General features: G+C 36.9%; 1 protein-coding gene across 3 annotated transcripts in view; it reads right to left on the bottom strand.

The window, feature by feature from the left end:
* The window catches only part of NRDE2 (NRDE-2, necessary for RNA interference, domain containing), a 33,677-nt gene extending 8,694 nt beyond the window's left edge, over positions 1 to 24,983 (bottom strand). For 2 of the 3 annotated variants that reach the window (XR_005820225.1, XM_040558396.1), the window contains exons 1-10: positions 22,641 to 24,983; positions 15,647 to 15,755; positions 13,592 to 13,813; positions 12,281 to 12,430; positions 10,345 to 10,807; positions 9,750 to 10,152; positions 6,260 to 6,393; positions 4,460 to 4,583; positions 2,083 to 2,258; positions 1,017 to 1,403 (exon numbers count right to left, since the gene is read on the bottom strand). Coding sequence is in view for 2 of the 3 variants with exons in the window: in XM_040558396.1 (XP_040414330.1) it covers positions 1,017 to 1,403; positions 2,083 to 2,258; positions 4,460 to 4,583; positions 6,260 to 6,393; positions 9,750 to 10,152; positions 10,345 to 10,807; positions 12,281 to 12,430; positions 13,592 to 13,813; positions 15,647 to 15,755; positions 22,641 to 22,719 (2,247 nt within the window). In the remaining variant the exon portion in view is untranslated. The remainder of the gene's footprint in view (positions 1 to 1,016; positions 1,404 to 2,082; positions 2,259 to 4,459; positions 4,584 to 6,259; positions 6,394 to 9,749; positions 10,153 to 10,344; positions 10,808 to 12,280; positions 12,431 to 13,591; positions 13,814 to 15,646; positions 15,756 to 22,640) is intronic. The other variant, XM_040558393.1, reaches the window with a different exon arrangement.
* Between the last annotated feature and the right edge of the window lie 1,568 nt (positions 24,984 to 26,551).

Genomic DNA, 26,551 nt, shown 5'->3' with positions numbered 1-26,551 from the left:
AACACATTTTGAGAGAGATGAGAAAAAAGAAAAAGAAAAAAAGAAAAAAAAGCCAAACCTCACAGCCTTTGTTTTCATATTGGCCAGTGGTGAAATATGGAACAGGGCTGTTGCTACTGAGTACTGTAAGTTGTCAGAGCTGCCTGTTGTCAGCCTCCTCCAACATACCCAAAATTGCACAGGCTTATCATCCTCATGCCTGGCACTGCCATTAAATAGTATCAAATTCCACTTGTTTAAAAGGCCAACTGATCCAAAAAAGGAGTTGCTAACCTGCAATGGTTGAGAAGAACTAAATAGGAATTCCTATCTGGCTAGATGCAGCTTATGACCAGCACAATTAAACCTCCAAGTAGCTTTTACAGCAGCAATCTGCTGGAGAGAAAAATCTGGAGATTTCATGGGAGACCTTCTGGTTAGGTGGTGCTTGGGCAAAAGGCAGGGAACTTTTCCATAAGGAAACACAACACTAAACTTTCTGAAGTGCTAAGACAAACTTCAGTCTTGTGGGCATCTATTAGAACAGTTTCACTTAAATCCATATTCAAGTGGTAAGGTGTTATTTCCTTCAATAACACTGCAAAAGTAACTTGTAAAGGAAGTAGTGGGTTTCTTGATAAGGTGCTCGTATCATGGTATAGGGGATTATGCGCTTTGTAGAATATATTGATGAAAGTTCTTGGCACATTCACTTTGCCTTGTAAAAAAAATGACTTGTATCCATTCCTGTCTAGCATACGAAGCATCATATTGCAGTAGACAATACGTTAACATTTATCTAAGACTGCAAGAAATACTTCACTACATGAAAATATGCTTCTGCATAAAATGTACTGAAGAACAGGATTTGCTTTTTACCCTTTTTTCTTTTGCCCCCAGGGCAATCTTAATCGACACTTACTGCTTTGAATACTCAGTCCTGTAAGACAATTTTCCTGAGAAGTTATTCTAGTTATACATAAACACACAAGAAAGTCACACATCACAAAAGCAGTTATATGCAGATTTCTCATTACCTTAGATATTTCATACTGTAACCAACAAATGGACAGGTGAGATTTTTCCTTTCCTGAAAATAGCAGGTATAGAGCATGAAAAACGTTCTGTATGAACTCCTCTCCATCTTTATAGTGGCCTATATGCTGTCTGCCTCTTAGCATCGTGTCCATATGACCAATACTATTGAATCCAGACAGTGGCACATCAACAGAAGTCAGTGGCTTTTCATCGGAAAGTACATTGTCAAAGATGTTATTTTCATCCATGGCAATATAGAGGTTGGGAGGAAAGAGTTTACTTATACATGGCACTCCCAGGAATTGCAAAAATGAGTACAGTAGTTGATGTTGAAGGTCTGGATTAGAAAGCTGGATCATAGATGGTCCAAGATCATCAAATAATACCTTTAAAACAAAAAACAAATCAAAACTCAATTTATGCAATCAAGTAAAATCAACAAACCTGTAACTTATGTAAGTAAAGAAACTTTTGAAGCCAATAAAGATTTATAATTACTGTTAAATGGTAAGAGAATTTGATTCAAACTAAAACCAGACAAGTTAAACAAGCAATGCATTTTTCCAGTCAGATGGTAAATTTGCTCTCAAGGGATTTCTTTGCTCTAGATTATCAGAGACCTGTACAGAAAACTTACACAATGAAAGTCTAAAAAAATATTATTGATTTTTCAAATAAAAATGTGTTAGAAGGCCCGATCAATGTCTGACTTGACCTATCTCTCAAGACAAAACACAGTCCAAATATCTGACTTGAAGCTAAATTCAGGCAACAAAACCTTTGTTTATTTAATGCAGGTATCATCTTAAACACACACTGTGATATTTCCATATACAGATGAGAGAAATCACAGAACAGCAAGGATAGGCTATTCACCTACAGCCCTTTCCAAAGTGTACCATGAGGTTCCTATGGATTTCAGCAGTCTCAGCACAAAACCTCAGGTGAATTTTGAATTCCAAACAAATGAAAAAAGAATTACTCCTCTGAAAGTATCTGTTGGCAATGAATCCAAACATAAAGCTAATTTTATCATCTCCCCTTGTTTTATTATATTAGAGTGACCTGTCTTTCTGGATCTTCACAGTCTTCTTCAGTTTGCTTTTTGGTTTTGTCTGGCCTCCAAGGTAACCAATGTCTTGCTTCACGAGAATATTCAATATCCAGCCAAATGTGCCACTTGGGGAGAGTTTTATCCTTTATTTCTTCATCTTCATCTATCTCTTCATCATCATCATCATCTAAAAACAGATCAAAACACCCACACAATTATTAAAGAAAAATTAATCTACCACATCCAAAGACCAGACTTGACATATAATTTAACTATTTTTAAAATGTCTGTTTTTATTAACATTGCATCTGTTTTCCAAGACAAAGCTGAAAATTTCCACATCATAGTTCTGGGTTTTGCCACCATCTCTGTACGTGCAGGTTTCCAAACTGTTTGAACCAGTGAATCAGTGTCAGCACCCAAACTTTATCACAGAGGAAAAAATAAAACCTCAGCAGGCTGTGGGGCACTTAACAACAGTTTACAAACCACAGCCAAGGGCCAGTAGCTACCTTTTTATGCAGTTTAGTTTCTTCACTTCATATCTGGGCATGCTATCTGAAATGTACTCTATGAACATTCATGTGTGTTAAAACATTTTACTTACAATGTTTTTCTCAAAAAGTATTATCATGGTGTTTAAACATTGCAAACTAAGATTGCCAATGTTGCTTTAGAACACCTGGTATTTTTCAAAATTTTAAGCAACACGCAACAGAAACAACCAATGTAGTTAGAAGTGTTTAATCTCATCCTACTTTTCTGATAATCCTTCTTGATACCTAGATGTTATTAGCGTATTCTTCCTGTGACAGCTATATATTAATTCCTTGCTGTAACTGATAAACGCTTCTAAGTTAATGTTAAGGGAAAGCTTGTAGAGGCTTCCTTGTGGCTCAGAAAAAAAAAAATCCTCAAAATTTATGGTTACCTGCACTATTTTTTTGGTAATTAATCACGCTATTTTTACACCATCTCCAAATTCTTGTTCCTGACGTTTGCCATTAACTATGTGAAACATTCCCAATTCACAACACATAAATTTCAGGTAAAATAAACTGCTGACAGCAACGTTTTTACTCACTGTGCATTTTTTTTTTTTTTTTTTTTTGCTGGGGATTTATAGCCACTCCTTTAGCCAACTCCTCTATGAAAAATGACAGCATTTCCACAATCTAACCAATGATTCAGCTGTAATCTTTAATTAGGTCTGTGAGACTGTCAGGTTTTTTTTCAAACTTCTGAGCTAGATACCAAGGGGGAAAAGCACTGATATCACAGAATCATTTAGGTTGGAAGAGACCTCCAGGATCACCTAGTCCAACCTATGACCTAACACTAACAAGTTCTCCACTAAACCACAGCACTAAGCTCTACATCTAAATATCTTTTAGTATCACATATGCTGGACCTGCCCAAGACCGACAACTATTCTCTATAATGAGTCTTCTCAGTTTGTGAGCAAAATGACCACAGTCATTCGTAGTGGAAGTGCTGACCTCAGTTTAGGGGCAGGTAAATTCCATCTTAACCAAGGGACATGGGAAGCACAGGGTCATTTCTCACTTCCTTTATTAAAAGCAGAGCCAAACTTGCTTCATTAGAGTTGCTACTTCAGCAGGAGCAACAAAACAGGGCCAGCTCATCTTTGGTCAGATGTTGTTTCAACCCCCTGCTTCCCTTCAAGATGCATCTGTTTGAGAAATAGTTCTTGACATTAGGGGAAGCATTGTAGAAGAGAGGACAGGGTGGCACTAAGCAGCAAGGAGGTGTTTTCTGCATCCCTTGCTGAGACAACTGCCTTCAGTTTTGCATGTTCTCTATCCAAGAAGCACTCCAGCCAGATGAAGAAGCAATTCCTTCATTCTGTGTCAAAAATGACAGAAAGGGAAAGTTTTCCTCTTACTGCTACTGTATTATTTGCTATAAGAAATCGAACTCTGTCAGATATATGCTCCTAGAAACAGAATTATTAAGTTTGGAAACTTTTAGGCAACTATCATCTAAAACACTACAATCCCACCTGCTGTATCAACATACAGAAAGGGTCTTAAGGAAGGTAGTTTCCTTCCGCTTTAATAAACCGGCATGGGTCTCAACCAAGTACTCGCACTTCTAACCTTTCCAGAGCAGAGTGGAGGATGTGCCATCCTCTCCCTCAATTCTAATCCCTAGGAAAGACGACAATATTCCATAAACACGGTACATAGAGCACTCAAACACATACTTTTCCCTGTCAAGTGTGATATAGTTTACCTTGATCTTGGTAAATACTTTGGAAAACTTGTATGCAAAAACGTGAGAAGAAACAGCTTTTATCATTCGAAACAAACTGGTTAGAAGAAAGAATACATGGACATAGAACTACACATATTGACATGGGCATACCAGGCTTGTCAACAGCAATCCAGCCACCCTTTTCTTGTTGGTGCATCCATGCCCTCCAGCCTCTTGCTCCTTTTTCTCCAATTCGTGGTTCTCCACTATCCCAAAAGGGTTCAAAGAACTCCACCTGTGTTTTTTGGGCAGGGGAAACCAAAACAAAACATATTTAGAATAATTTTTGCTGTTGTACAGACACTGATTGGATCGATACTGGTTTTCCAGACCCCTACAATCGCTTATCGGGGAGCAGCTTCTGTATCTAAAGATTTTGTTAGATGCTACTTAAGAAGCTGCAGCAGCACCTGAGTACTTTGGTTACGCCTGTGGCATAGCGCAACAGTCATCAGCTCTTCTCCTTAACATAAGGATTGTTTTTAAAACAAACAAAAATTAAAATTGTGTTAAGCTTTTACAGAATGCGGAAGACTCTTGTGCCAAATATCCTATACAGCTTCTTCAAGGGTAAGGATCTGAAGTCCGCAAGATGTAGCTTTCAAAACACAAATCTCCCTTCCTCACCATCTTTTTTGGGACCATGAAGAATTTGGTTAATGGAACGATGATTCAGACAATCATACTCCTATGATCAAATCAAAATGCTACACTTGGACATAAACATGAGTGGACTGAGGACAAGAGGAAAAGATCAGTAAGGCCTTTTATTTCTCAGATTTCAGGTGATCAACAATCTCAGGACACCTTCCAGTGAATCAGAAGTTCAGGGTTGTAGTTCTGACTTTGTCACTGCTTGTATGCAATCTATCATCTTTAGACTGATCAAATCCTCCCCTGCATTGTGTACACTTAACTCAAATAACCATCTCTCTCCTACTTTATGCTTCTGCTGTGTACCAAACCTTGACTTGGACATTGAGATGTGACTCTCATACAAATATTAACAATAAAATTTACTCTAAGAAAAATCAGCATCACTGTATGAGATTTACAGCAACTGCAAAATCTAATTCTACGCCTTATGGATTTATTCTTTGCACAAAGTGAGAAAGTAAACTGTGAAAACAGTATGGAAACAACTAATTCAAGACTGAGTCATGATTCTGTAAGAGGGCAGAATTAAAGATGTTCCACCAGCTGCAAATCTGGCATTTTATTATTTTCAAGAACTGCACTTTCCAACTAGACTTTGTCCTTTTAATTTAGGTTTCTTTCCATCCTGCCTTCTTAATAGATTTAAACACTACAGGTAATCTTACACTTCTAATCATTTGAGAAGACTGTAACACAGGTTTTTTGTTTGGTTGGGTTTTTTGTGCAACTATGCCAAGTCTTCCATCCTGCATGATAATTAAAGTCTAAACTTTTGGCATTTTAAGAGGATACTGGTATTGTTTAAACTATAAGATTGCTCCATTGGTGGGCAACAGCATCTAGAGGGCAAAAAATAATGTCTTAGTAGTAGGACTAGATGCTGGAGAAGGTGGGGATAATAAAAGGATTTTTAACATTGGCGAAAACTTATAACTTTGGGGAAAAGAAGCAGGAAAGCACTAGCTACCCAGACTTTGGTCAGCCAGCTGAATTTTCTCTGCCATTTTAGTAAGAAAGAAGGCAAGAAATGACTGGTCATTGCGCTTCCATTATATACAGAAGAAGCAGCAATTTGGCATGTAGTTCCAGAGGACCCACAACTATTTTTCCAACGCAGGCACCACCTTGAAGAGCCACAAGTCAGTTGCAATTCAAAATATTTTCCTTATGTCCTTAAAATGCATCCATATTTTTCTGCTGCAGCATTCTCTGTAATGCACAAGGACATAAACCCATTTAAATGGAAATGTCTACCTGTCCCTTTGTTGGCAGATCTTTTACACTGTCAGGTTTAAAGAAGGTGAAGTCAATCAGAGCCTGAAATAAAGACACCGCTTTCTCAGAATGGCCAGCCTGTCTCAGAAAGTGGCATTGCTGAATAAATATAGCTGTAAAGGAAAGGAAAGAACATTTTATTATTTCAAAGAAATTTTGTTGTTAAGTATTTTAATAAAGCCCACAAATACACAAAAGACATACATGAAGTGCTGTGGAGCGTAACTGTTCTGGAGCAGTGTCAAAATCCAAAACATAGGAGTAGCTGACATAATAGCACATCATAATTGTTGTAGTCTGCAGTTAACTTCAAGTCCTCCCACTTTAAATGTGCCAAACAGATGCCATTTTATTTTTCTTTATGAAAGCGAAGTCTGGTCTTTTGGCCAAAGCATTACTGCCTGAGATTAGAGAATCATCTTGTCCCTTGCTCTTCGACAAATTATTTCTGTAATCATTGTCATACCCCTACTACACACTGAGCCTCAAATCCCAGCTTATACAGCAAAGAATAACCTCAGATTTTCTATTCATATGTTTGCAATGACAATTTTAGGACAAAAGAAAAGAACTAGAGAAATAACATTGTTAAAAAAACACTCCACTACTAGACAATTCAAGGACATTTCAGAGCTATTCTGTTACTCCAAATTACATTAAAGTCCTAACAGAACAGCAGCTGCTTTAAATTATAATCTTAATTTTTGCAACAAATAAGACTTAGATAACTCATTGATAGTTTTGAAAACAGTTACTCAAATGCTGCTTTGTTTTGGTTTTGAAGGTTTTTAAACAAAGTATGTATGTGTCTAGATATACACATGCAACTACATAGGTTTATATAAAGTGATCATGACGATTTTATCTCTTTATATTGAGTGGCAAACACTTTACTCCTCATATTCAGATTTACATCAAATACACGCACACAAAAATTTGAATTCAGCTAAAATATACAAACTAAGCGTTTCATTAATCTTCCTGCAAGGTCATTCTTTCTGACAACAAAGACTTAAATACCTTCAGAAATCTCATTAAACAACAAGTGTGCTAAGTGTCTAACAGAATCTTCCGAAGTATTTTAATCAGTTTAGGCACTTATTCCATCAATTTTGGTATCCAATTGCCACTGAAAAAAATTGTTGCTTCCCAAGTCATCAGATTCCAACTAATGAATATTGATTAAAATGTTCTGAATAAAGAGAATATCTCATCAGGACTTGCTGTCAAACTGGAGCCAAAAATAATTAATAGTTTTCTTTTTTGTCACGCAGAAAGTCTTATGCTATCTGAAGAAATGCAAAGATCAGTGTTTTCTTTGTGATAAAAGCTGAAAACAACATGCATACATATTTTATTTGGTCCCTGATGCTAGGACACTTCTAGAGCTGAACCTAGAAGGTACGGACATTTCTCCCCAACCAGTATGTATAATTTGAAAAACAGGACTGCCCTTCCACAGCAGAACTTGAGGATGCTTATTTTCACTTGCTTTACATTAACAGATCCTAGTAAATTTAAAATATTACAAAATAAAAATATTTGAAAACTGATCTATAGTTTTAAATAGATTTTTGTCTTTCTTAAACTTCATATTTAAAAAATATATTGATACTATTTTGAAGCAGATAGTATCATGCACATAATTGAACACTAGATGGCACAGTCCTCCACTACTTAAACTTAGCTCTTACACTTTATCATTATCAAAGGTTGATGATAGAAGCCCACAAACATCTACAGTGTTACCCCTAATTTGTGAAACTCTCAGTATATTAATGTTAATTTATGTTAACAAAAAAAATTGTAATTTTTCTTAGTTCAAACTTACCTCAAGAATTACAAATATAGTTGGAAGAAAAAAAAAAAAAAAAACTTTCAGGCCAAGAAGACCCCCCTGGAAGTTTCTCTGCTCCTATTATTTGAATTCCAAAGCATGTGTATGGGTGGGGTGGGGTGTGTGTGGGGGAAAATATGATAGGAAAAAAAAAAAAAAAAACAGAAAAAAGTTCTTGACAGTGCTTGTAAACAGCTCATTATAGTGCTGATACAGGACAAGAAGAAATTAAGAGTGAACAGAAACACAAGAAAAGTTGAGTTGTTTTTTCAGCCTATCTATATAGGTAGACTTGCCAACAAGCATGTTTTCTGAAAAATGTCTACCAACGTAACGTATTAAACTAGTTAACGGGACCCTACTGAAAAACAATTTTTCACAAAAGTAAATATGTTCTGTGCACCGAAAAAAAAGAAAAGAAACCTTCCTGTTTGGAAAAAAAAATATAGAGGCCGAATAAAACATTTGTCCTGAAAAACATCCATTGTGGTTGATGTACAAAGTGACTTAAGTATTAGAAGTTAAAGACAGTAATTAGAAGATTAGAAGATACCAGGCAGTACAACAGCCACCTGCCAGCAGGGGACTTTTCCTCTACAGAACATTTTCCAGTGCTTGATCCAAAATGAATCAGAAGACCACCATAAGAGATCCAAACAATTTAAATTATTTTGTAACACAGCATTGGCATCATAATCTTAAAGTCGAGACTGCATGTTGCTTAACAGATAGCATTATTGCTCCAACAGCACATTCAAGATTTGGACAAAAATAGAAATTTCTTTGACTATGCCACAGATGAAGCATGAACTACAGCGTAATAGTCTCTTCTAGCTTTAAAATGTATTTTAAAAGAAAAATAATCCAGATTCATAGTGACACTAATATTTTCCTCCTCAGCATATCCATAGATTAACGATCACAACGACCCTTTGAGGTAGAGAAGCATAATTGAAACAGGATATGGCTTTCATTTGGCTCCAAATAAATTTAAAGCCTGTGCCAGAACTGAGCACAAACCTGTTTCTTGCCTGGATCCTGTCCAGCATCCTAACCATCTGACTAACTTTCCTTCCAGGCATAATTATATAATAAATTTTAACTTGCAGATAAATGCATACAATAATTGCAAATGGCATGATTGTATAGTTTTACAGTTTAGAATTCTGAATCCATTAATCGGGACTCTCAGGAAAATTTCACATTACCCTTTTCTTTTCTGGATAAAAGTAATTAAAAATAAAACTTTTGAACAAGAGAATTTTTTCCACAACCAAACTTTTTTTTTTTTTTTTTTTTTTAATTTTTTTAAACACTGTTCAAAGATAAAAGCACCTCTCTTGGCTGCTGGCTGCAATTCTTAAGCCTTGCCATTTGTACTGTAAACCACTCAGGACATTACACTTGGATGTTGTATCACAAACTCATCTGGGGAAGGGAAGCATCTGCCGTATCCATATTTGGTTGGAATGTCTGCTTCAATTCTCAGCTAAGAAAACAAGATGCCAGGATTCTGAAGAGAATAAAATTTTCCTATAATAGATAGGAAAGTCTGTTCTTACAGAGAACGCAGTCGACTCCTACGAAGACCTTTCTGACCATACCACAAAAGAGAGAAAGAATCTTTCTTACCTAGCATAGCTTCTTCTGTGCCTGGCAGTGGAGGATGTGACACCATGCTGCCATCCTGTACAGCTGCCAGAGTAGTCAAACATTTTCCGTAGAGCCCATTGATTTTTGAAACAGAAAAGGTACTGAACTGACTTTGACAGAACAGAAGATATTTCTTCCACAGTTCCGGGTTATTGGGATGTATGAAAATTAGCTTCTGCCATTCTTTGATCAAAGCTGGTGGTTCCCAGAACTCTGTGCAAACCTTCAACCTGGCGAGTTTCAGGTCAACATTACTTGGATTGCTTTCAATTGCCCTCTCTAAAATAGCTAGTTTCTTTTCTAAGATTAACTTCAGTGATTTTCTTCTTACTTCCTGCTCTCCCATACTTGCATAGGGGCTAGGTCCTCTCATTAATTCATCCTTTAAACAAAACAAAGATCATAACAACATTAGGAACAATCATCATGAGAAGAACGCTGACATTTGTGAAAAGGAATTAACAGCTCATTCTTTCCAGTAAAAGATATATAGTCCTAAACAAAGAAAACTGAAATATAATGTTTGTGTATTTATTACTTAATAACGAGCAATCAAGTCTGTCAAAAAACATACCTGAAAAGAAACAAATTCCATCCAAGCATTAATATCTCTTGGGTTTTCTCTTACTTTCTTGTTATATTCTTCCACTTTTGTCATTAGAACGGGGTTAACATTTATCCCAGACTCCTGAAATGCCTGCTGTGTATTCACAGGCTCATGTTCTGCACCTTTGTATCCTTTTCCTTGCAGCCACACTGTAGTTGATGGATCATAAATCCCAAGAGGGTTTACCTCTGTTGTGTCAGAAGGATCACTGCTTTCCGTTTGGAAAACTGGTATAAAAGCAGCTGAGTCAGATGGAGAACTTTTATTGCAAACAGGAATCCCATCTGTGTTTAATGTCTTCACATTGTTCTTTGAGAAGTAGCGCTCAGGTCGCCTCTGTGATTGCTTCTTTTGGGATGCAGGACTGTCCCAAGTTATACTTTGTTTCTTTGCATCTATGCCAAGACAGGACTCTCCTTTCCTTTTATATCTTAAAAGGAAAAATACAATTAAACATGTTCTAAAACACATGTAAGAAAGGATAACTCCTTTTTGAAAGAAAGTATGAAACTATGAAACAAGTACTTTAATACAAATTGACCCAAATAGCATATGCAGAGAGCTTCAAAAGTTTAAGAACTTGGGAGCTCTTTCTTTCTTTAAGTCTTTATTTATTTTTGCAGTACCATCAGAACTTCTATCATTTTAAGCTTTTTCTAAGTTCAACAATGGCCGTCCTACTTCCAGAAGAAAAATTATTTTTTCCTCCTATCACTTTAAACCATGTAGACGTACCTGGACAAAGATCAGACAACATTATTTAACGGTATTTAGATTAGATTATTTTAAAGTGAATAATTAGACAACAGCAGTTCATCTGGTAATTTTTCTTTTGCATCCCTAAGCCTTTCTCCATCTTATATGCCAACAAGAGGGGGGAAAAAAACAGGTTCATAAAGGCCACAATAATCCTATGGACTAACAAAGAAAAATGCCATTTTAAAATATTACCAAGACTGTCATTTCAGTGGCAGATGCAGGGATGTGCAATGCTGAAATAACATTTTTCATCTCAAACAATAGCTGACAACCCAAAGTTGGCAGAAAAGTGGAATGGATTGTAACCAGGCAATTTTACTGCACAGGTATACATACTACAAAAATAAAACCCATAAATCCCTCTTCCTCCACAAATAATTACATCATACACAGTAAGCACTTTTCCTTGAAAACGTGAAGAAAAAAGTATACATGCATAATACATAAGCCCAGCGTGAGCTCCCTTGGATGGACTTCTCTGTTAATGCAGGGAAAAGCTCTGAAGGGTTAGCATAATACCAGTAACCCACTAAGGATGTTGAATATGCAATTTCACCTACAGCCATTTGAAACATAGCAATGCATCAAACAGATACGCTTTGGTATAATGTCTGTGCAATCTAACACAGAATCCATTTGCTAAGAAAGTATTTGCACTTTTTGCAAAGATCTCAAACTACTCAAGTAAGTAAATCTCTCGACATTTCTAATATGAGAAACATAGTACCTTCATTTCCCTTTTAGACACAGAAAAATAGCAATAGAGAGATCAAAATGTCCAGTGACCCAGAGATCATCTAGAACAGAACCTGGGACTTCTGACCTTGAAACCATGCTTTTGCATCTGCCCCTTTTGCATGATGTCACCCTCAGATGGCAGTTCTACACGTTCACATGCCTGCGGTCTACTACATAAAGAATGTTTTAAAAAAGTACTTCATTCCCATTATTTCATGGCATCTTTTGTCTTCAATATTTCCATCCAGTACAAAGTTAAATTCTGAAATACGCTATTCAGGTATTTTCTCACCTTCTTCATAAAAATTTGAAATGTCAACCATTTCACAATCAGCCTCAATTTAATGAATCTTGAGTTAGTGATTCCATGATACCTTGCAAACCAATACAAACCAACATATTGTACCTTGCAATGTCCCCTCGATACAGGGATTTGTAGGCCCAGTTTGCAGGATCTGATTTCTTGTCTATCCTGAAGGTTTCTGCTGTGAAAGCCTGGATATCATCAAGCCAAACAAAGCGGTTGTTGGTAAGATTTGATGTTGTATCACCTAGACTGAAGAAAACGAGAAGTATATTCTAATTATTTGTGCACATATTCAGCATTTACAAACCAGGAAACATCGTGTATATATATATATACATATACATACATATATATATATATATATATATATATAGCATATACAGGTGCTTATGAACCTGTGCTCTCAGCTCTTGCAAAATCTGACTCGGAAAAGTAGAAAATACAGGAAAAGTCAAAGATGGCCTGGAGTACACCCAGCTGTAACAATAGTTCCTCAGTGTCACCACATCCTCACTCCTTCCCCAGGAGCAGCTGCAGAACCAGAGAGGCAAAATGGCTGCTCAAGCTGACAAACATGACGAGAAACAGGGAGAGGTGACTTACACAGCCAGTTAGACTGAGCCACTTAGATTGAAAAGATCAAAAATCAAGAGACTGAGAAAAACGCATGACTATGTATGTGGTTTGCCAAAGCAGAATACTCAATGTGTTTGTAGAAACTCTTTTACTGCTCAAGGATCATGCTAGTTACTAGACACCTACTATTTCATGCAAAAATGACACCTCCACTAATTACACACTACTTTAGAGCTTCTAGAATTAACAAAAAAGATCTGGTAAAACAATTTCAATTGTTCAAATACTCACCCAGATACACTATGAGTAAGAAGTATGAAGCACATGGCATATAGCAATAAATGGATGGACATTAAAGAAATACTAAATTAAGCTTTGTCTTAATATGAAGAAAAAAGGAAATGTGAACTCTGAGGAAGAAGTTATATTACAAGACAAATACAGCTGTATTATTGCACTAATTAAGAGTAATGTTTAATGCAATCACTCTCCAAGCTCTACAAGTAAAGCAAAGATCCATGACAGGAAACAAGATGCTTACAAATACACAAAATGAGCCTTTAAACACCTTTTAAAATATTTCATTACACCCATACTATGTTTTGTTCTGAAGAACAGTATTTTGCAGAATATTTTAGTCACAGTTTTTCAGAAGTGATTAAACAGGTGTTTCTAATTCTAACCTTTTTCATTGTTTTGAACACAGGTTTGATCATCTAAAGCTTAGAAAAAAACCAACACACCAGGGGCAAGAATCTCATTCATAAAGTTGAAGAGACAAGTAAAAAAAAACACAACAAATTTACATTTTGCATAGTATTAATAAGTACATACTTCGCTGCTGCTTCCTTTTCGTGATTTCTGCCACTTGCTGTAGCTCTGTCCTTGACGTGCTTAGTGTCCAAGTCTGATTCGCTGCTACTGGAGTCCCCTTTGGCTTTCTTTTTTGTCTTATAGTGGTGATGCTTTTTCTTTTTCTTTTTCCTTTTCTTACTTGACTTTTTCAGATTCTCATCTGAATCACTTTCCCCTGACAGCTCTGATCTTGAACTAGTCCTGCTTGGAAACAAGTATATGTATCTATATATACTTAGATATCTGAGTAGTAGAACTGTAAAAAGATATCACTGTAAGAAAGCTCATACACATTTTACCCTTTACCCTGCCTGTCTTTCTGGACAAGAGTTAACGGCAACCCATAAAATGTAATATATAGTAGAACTGCAGTAAATAACAACTATATTTTTCTCAGCTTCTGGAATTGCTGAAAAGCAGTATTAAATTTTTAATTGTCAGAGACATTCTGATGTGGGATCTATACAAGTATCCATCTGTTATCACCACCAAATTAAAGAAAATAAATGAGCTGATAAAATTTTATAACAACTTTGCGGAGACAACTTAGGCCAAGGTAAAAAGATGGTCACCTTTCATGGTGACCTGCAAAGAAAAAAAAATCTGTACCTTTTCCTTGTTTCATTATGATTTACATAAAAAAATCAAAAAAGTATTGTAAAAATCACCTCCAGATTAGAAATTCAAATCTTACTTCTTAAGGAACAATTTTTGGTGACTATTGAATTAATGCTATCATATAATAAAATGTAATAACATCATATAAATATCATATAATAAAATGTAATAAACACTACACGTGACAGACAACTGACTTACTTAGAGATCACACTAAGAGAGGAGCAACAAGGCTCGGTGTTCTTAATGAGTCGATAAAAGGAAATGCGTTGTTTCAGAAGCAAGGCACCTCCAAAAAGAACCAGTGCCTTTATATAAAAGTATGAAGAAAAAAGAATCCATGGGAGAACCCATCAAAATGTCTTAAAAACAAACAAAAATGAAAAAAAAACCCAATCAACTATCTTAACTATATTAATTAGTTTTTATTGAAATGAGAGTGTACCCCAGTAACAGGTAAGAAAGAATTTTTTGACATTCTTTTTCAAAAGTGAATTAAATATGGTGGGTTTATTAGATTATTCTATCTGAAGGGTAATTTGTAAATTCCTTAGTGACAATAAAATAAAAGTAGAATATATGACTGATAAATAGAACAGTGATGGCATTTCATTTAAACAATATGTGTAAATGTAAACATAAGTATATGAAAGGATGTATTCAACTATGATTTTTATTATAAAGACATTCTGACTCGCTGCCACCAACAGTCAACATAAACACTGGAGCTTGTTTCAAATTAAACATGACTAAGTTTTCAAACTTGGCAACTGCAACTGGATTCTATTAATTATTCAGTTTTAGTTATAGTCAAGATATGTCAAGTACAGCAACCGTTCTAGTGAAGGTATTAAAATCAACCAGTTCTTCAGCAAATGTGGTGCTCAGAACACATTTGTAAAAAGAATATAATCAGCCTCTTCAGTGATCAACACGTTCTACACTGCTGCAAAACTTGATACAGGTATTATCTCATTAAATAACATCTTCAACTGGTTTTTAAAAAGAAAAAAAAATCCTGTACTTGACTGTGAAATGGCTGATTTAAATGGTTTTCACAGAGAAATCACAAAGATGATGCTTAATCTTTACGTTATTTCAAGGGTCACTAAGGACATTCAAAAGCTAATGAAGAATCATCATCACTCAGCTCCATTTCCCTGCCAAAATAACAATGATTTAAATGTAGCTGTGAGAAAAAGAAAATTGGAATGTAATTATATAATTTCTCATTATTTTAAGTTAAAGGACATGGAAGCATTATTCATACTTTTATATATGACTCAGCTCAGGCCTTTATAAATAGTGAACAGTGGAATGAAAAGCAGCACTAAAAACTCCTGATTTTGGTCTCACATAACAAAAGATAAGCAGGACATAAAAAAGAGTCTAAAGAGATATTGAAGTATATTCTACCTTATTAGTGGTGATTTTTCAGGGGTAGAATTTGCAACTTCTGTAGTGCGTTGATGCACTAACAGTGCATCTTCTGTAGAGAAGCTTGGGTTACTCAGCCAGTCCAGGTCTGCAGGTGAAGAGAAGTGTGAGATCAGTACAAATAAGCTTGCTATGTTTTTCAAAGTTAGGGGTTAATCTAGTCAGCAGACAGTTAAATTTGCAGCAAATGTCACTAAGTCATACGTAATAGTTGAGCACACTGGAGAACAGTCCATGAAATTTCCATTTAGCAGAACAATAGGTTTCAACTGGGTAAAATATTTAAGAGCTGGGATTTTCTTGTGACATCAATCGAAGCTTTTAAAGAGAAACTGTGTAGCAATACGTAGAAGTTCTTTCTGAAAGCAGGTAATGTGTTTCATATCCTGCTATATACTTTAAAAAAACTATCTTCCCAATATTAATTTTTAACATTTAAGGATTCTAACTTAGTAAAATTGGAAAAAAGACAGGATAAATTACTTAAACGTAGTTAATAAATGAAATGCAACTTACGCAAATTTAGAAAATTACAAAATGTACTTTACTTGCTGTATGGAAAATATTTTAAACACAATTTTATTGATAGGGACACCCATTACTGATAAGAATACTCAAGTGCTTTATACAAGGTCAAAACACGGCACTGGATTCTCAGTTCTCTAACCACCGAGATATCATTACCCTCGGATACAGCGTGAGAAAAGGCGAATTGATGCTCCTGTTGATGTGTTAATCAGCATTTAGCATCGAGACCGCAACCATTTCAGCTATCAGATCAGGTCAGATGTTGACAGGCTGTAGAAAGTGGACTTTTTGACCTAATTTTACCGATATTAAAACTTCTCTGAAAGAATTCTAGAAATGAAATCTCTATGAAAACTGTTAAGTGTGTGAACTTTTCTAACATTAAACAGAAATTGTTACTTAGCATAAGCACAGAATTTATCAGCAGCCTTTCTGGTGCCATTCCATGGGAGACAACAAAAGGAACAAATTTTGTCTCCCTGCCTGTTCTCCATGCTCTTCGCAACCATTTTTGCCTCAGCGTTCTTCCTGCCACATTCTTGTCTTTGTGCTTTTGACCATGCTGACCTCTAATCCTTAAATAGCATGAACTCATTGTCTGCCAAGCCATACATCTCTCCTCCTTCAAAAGTATTTCTTTCAGAAATATCTCTTCATACCAAAATTCTTTCTTCTGTCTCGTGTCTCTGTTGTCCACAAAAGGATTTAAAATGGAGCAGGCTGCAGAACAGTTTGCTAACCTAAGATAAACTCATCAAGTACATATAATCAAGCAAAGCTCCAGTTGTCACTTCCCAAGAGTTGGCCCTAGCCAGCAAAGAACAAGCACCCCTGGGCTGGGCTGCCCTCCCTGGGCCATGCAGAGCCTCCAACTCCACGCAGAGAAGAGCCCCAGGCAGCACACTGCAGAGCACTGCCGAGCATCATGCTTTCCATCACCAAAGCACAAGACATAGAGTGAAAGATAAAAATTCAGCTGTCTAATCTGTATGCATACGATTGTATCCGTGTGCCTGGCAATGGAACTGCCACACCTATGGCAAATGCTACCACACTTCATTGCAAATCCACACCAAAATCCTTTTTTTTTTTTTCCTCCTCCTCCAGGGAAATACTTAAAATACATTAACACAAAGTTACAATAACAATCAAGACCTTAAAACCATTATTACTTATTTAAAACATGATAAAAACCTATTACTTAATTCAATTGAGTTTAAATTAATCCACTGTGGCAGAAGCCACATCTTAAATACGTGTGTCTGATTCTAAACCTATAAATCTGCCACAAATCATTCAACCAAAACTTTTGGTGAGCTTAAAGGGGAAAGATTTATGCTGGGTAATATCCAAGCAACATGTGACTTGCCTATCAAAATAATTATTCCCCCTGCTGGGGAATACAGCGTTGTGCAATAACAAGTTCGCATTTCAATCCTGCAAGAGATGTATTAAGAAACAACCAAGAATCAGAATTACTTCTTAGAAGAATTTTATTCAGCATTTTTCAAGAAATCCCAAAATGTTTCTCAGGGATAATTCTGTAACCCTACCATATGCGAAACACACAAGACTTATGTAACTTCCTACACCTCATAACTGCATAACCAAATTGAGTTAATTCAATAAATGTCACATGCTAGGGTGCTGCCTTATGCCTGAGATTCCTGAAGTATATTTATTAAATATGATGCTGATTTAAAAATGGGTATCTTCTATATATTCAATTATTTCTGCTCATTTTGGTTTTGAAGAAGTGATGTAAAGGAATGCAGGAACAAATCGTAACCCTGCCACATCTTTCCACTGGTCACGCTCTGTCTTCCTTATACACAGACAAATTCAGAGATTAATCAGTCCCGAGCACTTCTCTTTTAGGTAAACACAACCAATTTGTGCATAAGGTTTTTTATTCATTTACAGAAATAAAGGAGAAATTCAATGCCCTTAAAAAAAAATCCATCTTTGTTTTGATTTGTGTAGTATCACCCAGAAGCCTTTGAGCTTCTTCTTGATAAATTACTGTTTCACTTTGCAATGCGTAATAAGTCATTTACTAGCGTTATTTATTTTGGCAGAAATTAATTTATTGTAAGGTAGTTCTGTATTGATTTGAATGAAGAACTATGCTTCAAAACCACTTGAAATATATTAATACCAATACTCATGACATTTCTTAATAACACACTGGCTTAAGCTTTTCAGAAAAAAAAGAATTAAGCTAAGACAGAATGGTTAAATAAATTGTTTTAAGCATACAGAGTTGTTGGTGATGAAATTCAGATTTCAAGACTTACGAGATCCAGACCATTAGTCTAAGTCTAAGACACGTTTAAGATCTTGACCTAACATCTTCTAACATGCTGTGCATCTCAAAATAGGCTTTTCGTCAATTTCGAGAGCATAGTATCTGGTCCTCCAAAGATTAACGCAGATAATGCATTTTACAATATTACTCGACCATGTAAACACTTTAGATACAGAGCAGCCCAAAATAGGAAAAAAATGTCTGCATACAACAAGTATGCTAAATTTTATAACCTCGAGCATTAAGGCACTACGTTCCAAGCAATTTCCAAATGGAGATATGGATCTTTAGCAGGACTAGGAGCTTCGGTCTTAAAAACTGAAAAATAAAAACCCACTGATACATTACTTCTTAAAATGGCATTACTGGCATTATTGATTACATTGACAAAATGAACAGAGAAAAAATTAAACAAAGAAAGTAGTAAAGCTTCAGCTGCTTTAGAAGACACAATAGAAGCAGGGGCTGATCAAGCATACAAATTTCCTTGAGGCACAAAACACGCTTGGAGTCTACAAGTCAGTTTAAACAGAGCTTATACCTGATTCGGCAGAAGAGTGGAAAGCAGTTATCTTTATATTTCTCCGCTTAAAAGGCTGTTCTAAGACAGGAACCACATTTTTAAATAAAGAGGGAGTTGGCAAAATTTTCACTTTCCTCCCTCGAAGTCAATAAATTAATCTTGTAGCTTACAAAAGAACGAAGCCTGGGTTTCTGAGCTGTCCCCTAAGTCCCTTACACTCTCCCCCACTGCCGCAGCTTCAGGAACTATCGGGGTTCTCCAGACCCTTCTGCTTTCCCACATCCCCTCACTATCAGCTGGCAAGAGGCAGCCTGTGCTGTATCAGTGTGATCTCTGAAGATGTTTATTAGTTGGCTAACGTGCATATGCTCAGTGCCAAGTAGTTCAATTCATGTTACAGCCTCTCTCTCAACAGTGCCACTTGCCTAGATTTATGTTTTCTAAGCAAGTGCAGATTTTCACAGACCCCTATTTTTGTGACTTTTCTCTCCCATCCACAATGAATTTTACTGAAAGGGTTAAAACTCCTGAGGGGGAAGAGAGATATTGAGGAAGCAGGCTGGCAGATAGGTGCACAGCAAGCATGTACAAGAATGATTTCCATAGGAAATTTGCATTAAATATAGCAAAATAACATTTATTATCACCATTAACTTTTATTAACAAACTTCTAAGATGTTATTTTGACTTAACTTTACCTGCAAGTATCTGTTATTCCCCCACAGATGTGAAGTCCCTCACTAAACCTGGTACAGCATGCTTATGGCAGTAAGCACAAGCAGAGTAACATTTATTTTTAATAGGTCAAATTATTGTTTTAGTGCCTCACAGGAAATCTCACCTTGAGAACTGGAGTCATAAACATTAATCCCCTGACAGCCTAAGCTTGGTTCTACCTGAACAGATGAGATCAAATTGTGTTTTTAAAATACTGAAGAATCACATTGCAAGAACAAACCCCCCTTGCACAGTCAATATGCCTCTGTAGACACACCAGTGCAATGTTTAGAATTCTCCAACTACAGTGTTTTCTGAACAATTCAATCAAACTGACCTGATACTCTGGAAAGAACTGAACAAATTTTTCCATTACGCAACATGCAAGTCCAAACCTCCTTGTAAATCTCCAGTTAATCAGTTAGGTGGATACAAATATTTCAAACTTTAAAATTCTACCGCTTCGTTCTTTTTTTTTTGTCAGACATCTAAGAAGTTTAGTATTTTCACAGACCAGATCTATGTTCTTACAGAAAAGAAAATAAAAGACAATTTTTTGGTGATAATATGCATGCACTTACTATTCTTCTATTCCACCATCTATATTCATGAGTACAAGAGTAGAAGTAAACCAATGGCACTTTTTCAAACCTTCCCAAGTTACATATATATATTTATATGCATTATATATATATATATATAAAATATATATAGTATATATATATAGTGCATGTCTAAGGGGCATTTTTAAGAGTTTTATGAAGACCTTCAGTTGCCTTTCCAAATGCTGAAAATGTGCTTTCAGCAAAAATCACTGTATCATAGTAACTACAGAATACTTTAGATTGTAAACAATGCAGTGCATAATGCTTACTACTGTCAGGGGGTTAATTATTACCACTGCTGTATTCAGTATGGCTACTGATAAATTTGTAGTCTATCTTTTACCAAAAAGTAATTAAACCTGATAATATAATTGTAAGAAACCATATACAAAATTACTTTGCGCTCTAGAGATGGCTGCAGCTCAGCATTCTAGCAGGATAGGATGAGTGTACAGCAATACTTCTGTTTCAGACAGCACATATATTTATAAATGATTTATGAAAGTTTGTAAGAATATCAGACAGAGGTCAGAAGAATGAAATATGATGACAGTGTTTACATTACCACCTAATTTCTTATGATGAAACTATAAAGCTGTCCTGAATGACTGCTAAAGACACCCCAGTTTTGCATATCATGTTAAAAAACACATATTCGGTGATCTCTGTATCACGATGGACTTTGGCTTCATCTCAGCTCTGAGGAAAGAGAGTCATCTAACAGACAGATACCAAAGCTGCCCGTCAAGTTCTCAAGTTCTCACAAGCTGAACGTGTGAAATTTGATATATGCCACCATTAATGTGGTTCTGAGTTAATACTTAATTTTTATAACTCATACTGAAATGCGATAGTTAAAGTACAAAATTGCGTAAAACATAGAGTGAACAAAAGATGGTCCTTAAAGTTTTGTCAATAATTCTGATACAAAAAGCTTCTAGTAGACTATAACATATCTCATAAACAATGCTAAAAACAAAACGTAGATCTGAAAGTACGTCTTAACATCTTTTTCTGTGTAACTTGATCTTCCAGACAGGTGGTCTGCGGTGACACAGACTGCATAACAAACCTGAAGGCTCTATTCCCAGGGTTTTAAAATGTAAGCAAAGGCCTCACTACTAGAGCAATATTACTGTACATCTGCTTGGCACAGCAGCTCCTCTCTTCCTAGAAGCTATAATTTGGGATATTATTATGCCCACTGTTCCCTGCACCAAGTGCCGTTACCAGAAAGGCTCCCCAACATGGCTGAAGCACCTCTGTACTGGCAGGCTGAGTATCAACAGGTGCAATGCCATCAGGGCAAAATGCAGAACTTGCTAGGAGGTGGGAAGAATATACCCCAGCATTTATTCCTAAAAGCTCCTAAAACTCACCATAATGACTGGACCAAACATACAAGAAATTCACGCCAGGAATTATCTTAGAGTTTTCTCTTGCTGTGGTGTCTAGAGGACAGGCAAGGGCAGTGGAAGATAGCAAACAAAAAGCATAGTTCAAAACACCTCCCAGTAGAACTAATGCATGTTGTGACTGAGTGCATACTTTATAGAGTTTCCCAATACACCACGTAGCGTTCTTTGCTCATTTAATAAAAGTATAACTCATTAGACAGCAACCATGGCAGTCAAACGATCAAGCTGAATCATATTTTCAGTCATAAAGTCCCCAAAACGACCCTTTTTAACTAAAATTTAACTTAATAAGGAAACTGAGGAAACAGTATTCTTTTTTAAATTCTCTAAGGCTAGTGGGGGGGGAAAAACAAACTCATTTGCTGCACGAAATAAACCCCACCTTCTCCACCACACCCGCGGCCGTGCACACCCTTCCCCAGGACGAGCGTTTCCCCAGCCACGCCTCCAGCAGACAACTGGAAACAAACCTGCGCGCACCCCGCCCACACCTCAGGTATCCCCACTTCAGGTTCTCTCCAAATTTACACCGCAAAAGGGAACTTTGTTCACCAGTACGATAACTTTATTCAAAGCGGCAGCGCGTGCTAAGCTTTCTCTCAGTCTCCCCTCGGACCGCGCAGCCCCACGCAGCGGAGGGAGGAGCCGGCGGCGAGGGCACCCCGCCCCGTGCAGCAGAGCGCCCAGAGGCGGGCCTGGCAGGCAGGGGACCTCCTCTGCCGAGCTCCCGGCTCCCCGGGGACCCCACACGCAACCCGGTCCCGCCGCGGTGCCGCTCACGGCCGGGGCAGGAAGCTCCGTGCGGCGGCCACTGGAAGCGGAAGGGCTTCACCGCGGAGCGCTGCCGGGAGGAAGGGTTCCCCGAGGGTTTTACCTTTCCTGGAGCCCTCGCTGCTGCCGGCTGGGGTCTCCCCGGGCTCGGCGGCACCGGCAAAGGCCGGGAACAGCGCCATAGCCCCGCTCGGCGCCCGCGCTGCCTGCCAGAGCTGCCCCGCGGAGCGAAGGGGCAAGATGGCGCCGCGGCGCCGGGCCTGCTGGGAGATGTAGTTCGCCTGCCCCGGCTCCCAAAATGGCGGCCGGCCCTCGGTGGGTGCTGGGCGAGGAAGGTGCCTGTGCTGGGGGCATCGTATATTCTCCGGGCCTCCGCTGACGGGACTGAAGGAGGGGATTACTGTTCAGCCCGCGGGGAAAAGATGGAGATGGGGTTTCCATAGGCAGAAGCAGCCTTTTCTTCCTTGCCACCCCGTTTTTCCCTCATGCACCACACTGGGAGTGAAGCCCAACTGAAGGTCCGTCTGGCCAGAGAGCCTGCCTCAAATGGCGGTAGCGCAGGCTTAAGGAAGAAATAAACTCCTGCAATCAGCAATTTTTAAGTCCCCTAACCAGTGGGGACACCATTCACATTTAATAGAATCATCGAATATGCCCTCTGTAAAGGAACTGGGAAAATAATGAACAGTCTTATGGTTTTGACTACTTGGGCAGGATGTTACACTTGAGTTACATATTGTATAAAATAGTAATTCTTTTTTTTTTTTTTTTTCCTTAAGCTTAATTCTTGCATTGTAAGGAAAACAAACAACAACAAAAAAAAACCTGCACGGTCTTATACACCATTATGATAACTCATTTCAGTTTTCATACTTCAGTCATCTGAGGAGACAAGCTTGCTTTTTTTCTTTGCATACCAAAACCATTCCACAATGCCCTTGTTGAATTTTTCTGTTTTTTTTACCTGATACAATAGTACCACTGCATGACCAGAATTTCATGTAGTAATCAAGTGTACAAACGATGTACACTTGTACATCATAGTTTGTACACATTGTAGTGTACAAACAATGCAAGTATTGTATTACTTGAAATTATAATGACTGGTTTGGTTTTGGCTCCTTTCCCAATGCCTTATACCAATTCTGTTTCTCTTTTTGACTCTTCTGAGCTGCAATGTCTTTTAAGAGCCTATTCCTGAGTGGCAAAAGATTCTCCCTTACCATATGTATCGCTATTAGGATTAGTTTCCTACAAACACTAGACACAAGCACTTTGCATTAACTAAGTTATTTATTTTTCTGTCATTTTATAATTTATTTGTGCAATACTTAAGCAACCTCCCTCAGTCAGCTTTCCAGCTGATTATCCTGAATACTTTGTGCCAACTGCAGACTTCGTCAACTCTACATTCACTGCCTTTTGCAGCCTTTTTGTAACATTGAACTGTCAGATCCCACAGAATTCTCTGAGTGACTTCTTCCTTTGGAAAACTAGAAAACTCTTTCTTAATCATTGTTTCCTACCCTTAATTTATTTTTAATCTATAAAGTATTATTCATTTGCTAACAACAGAAGAGAAGAATGTGAGACAGAGGGAGAAGAGGATTCAGAACAAAATAGTAGTCATCATCACTGATAGTCTGGAAGTCATCAAACGTGCGTGGTTAAGAAGAGCAGGGCCTGACTGCCAACTTGGAAAGAACTGACTTTAAAATTTATGTTCACATAATGATGTTTAGCAATGCTTTTGTTCAAGTGTGTTAACATCTGTCACGTTTTGAAGTAAAACATTAGAATGTGTAAATGCAGTGAGTAATATATAGAAACATATATCTGCCTAAAACCAATGCAGAAGATAGAAGGAAAAATCTAAAATAATCACATTACCAATTTGTGACTAAACTCTGAAGAGACAATTTCAAAAAGAATTATCTTGTCACGTGCAATTTCTAGCCTTTTTCCTGAGAAAAGAAAGCCTATGTAATTATGCTACTTGAACAAGCATTTGTCCTTCCGTCTGCCTGGCACAATTTCTCCAGGTAGTTTTAGAACTCATGACCAATTTCAACCAAATTTAACACGATGTTACAGATTATTACGTTACTGCAAATTGCATGACAACAGGTGGCAATCTAGAGCAGGGTTTTCAATGGTAGGAAAACTCCAATGTGCACAGAGTTCTTAATGCGAGTCTAAACTACTGGGAAAGTTCAGTCAGAACTCTCCTGGTCATGGAAATATTTGTTAAAATCTTATTTGGGTAGGTAATGAAATATGTAAAAAATCACTCTGTAAACTTCAGTACTAGGAAAACTACCACTTTTCTATAGAAAATTGATTACTTACCTGTTTTCTTAAGGACCAGACTCAAAGCCCATTCAAGATACTGATATTCTAGATGCCAAATAAACTAAACTGATTTCATAATAAAATCATTCAGTTTATTTGCCAAAATGTTGTTATTCATATTGTCTCTCAGATGTTCATAATGATTGTAATTTATAACTTCTCAGCAAAGCAAATACAGAAAGAGATTTATTTTTTTTCTGTGAGTAAATTAAATGCCCAGAGAATAAAAATCCTAAATACAAATTTATGAACTGATTCCCTAGAAATTAGCCATAATTACGGATAAAGAGAGGGATAAATTAACTACGGGTGTTATTATTATATATTATATATTGTTATTATACATATATTTCTATGACATCAAAAATCAAAGACTCATTTAACACTGCTACAAACATATTTAACACTACCACATAAATGTGGGCAACATTTCCCATTATCACAAGTGGAAATTAAACTTGTGTGAACTTTGCTTTTAGATTATCCTATTTATTTATATATGTAGTTCCTATTTACTATTGGTAACAATTGGTTTTGTAGTAAAATCTTTTATCTTGACATTTCCTTGACCTACTGAGTAAGCAATGTCAATCTTGATAAAATGCAGTCTTTTTCAGCATATTTAGCCCTGCATTTAACAAGTTTTTGCAGCTTTTGTCTTAAAAACCCTGCAAAAATGCATTTCAATAGCATTATACAAATACCTTACTAAGCCGTTATAGGCAAAAAGTACAATTATAAATACATTAATGAAAATGTTGTTTTCCTCAACTAAGTTGAGCCAAGTCTTTTCTTAGGATTTTGTGGAGAAACCAACCAAAACACCTCTTGATATTGAACACCTAAAATAAAAAGTTACTTGAGCCACTCAGGATTGTTATTTCAGTTCTATCCCAGTAACAGCAGATCAGCAAACTTTTTACAACATGGACAAAAACACAGCAGCTGTCCTCAACAAGAGTTCCTTGTTAATAATAACTAACTAGAGGAATTAGTAAGTTCCTCTTTGTATTTTCAGTCTGCTTTTTACATTGTGCCCACCTATTTAACATATTGAAGTGTGGTATAGTTAATGCTTTTATTAATAGTACTTTTTAAGGATTTTTATTATAATTATTTGAAAAGCCTTATGGTGGGTAATGTACTGAGATGCCGAAGAGATGTAACAGTTTTCAGTAGATTTGGATTTTGAGTTCTTTTGTATATTTTGACAAAAATCGTAACATTTAAGGGAAAGACCTCTCATAATCTCCATAATATTTTCATTATTCCATTAAGATTGTAATAGATATTTGTGAATCCGACTTCTGGGAAATGGGTGCCATGTGAAGCAGTAATTCAGGGCCTGGAAGGCCACAGCAGGCCAGTTTGGTTCTTGGCTTCACATATTCACAGTTTGCTCCGTCACACTCTCCACACTCTATAGTCCGTGACATCATTTCTCTTACATCTTTCATATTTTCTGTTGCTTTCTCTACACTTTCTGCTTCCTCTATAGTAAACCCTGTGGTTAGTTCTTCCTTCCACCCTGATGACTGAGGAATCCCTGTAAGGATTAGGTTAATCTCTCTAGACAACACACAGAGACCGTTCTCTTTACAGAGGTGGGTTTGTTCCCATATGTAAAAACTTACAGAACAAGCCTTAGAGTACAGCACTATA

The sequence above is a fragment of the Cygnus olor genome, chromosome 5, assembly GCF_009769625.2.
Source record: "Cygnus olor isolate bCygOlo1 chromosome 5, bCygOlo1.pri.v2, whole genome shotgun sequence".
In the NCBI taxonomy this organism is placed as follows: Eukaryota; Metazoa; Chordata; class Aves; order Anseriformes; family Anatidae; genus Cygnus; species Cygnus olor.
The sequence above is the reverse complement of the archived record's forward strand: the minus strand, read 5'-3'. Positions and strand labels throughout refer to the sequence as shown.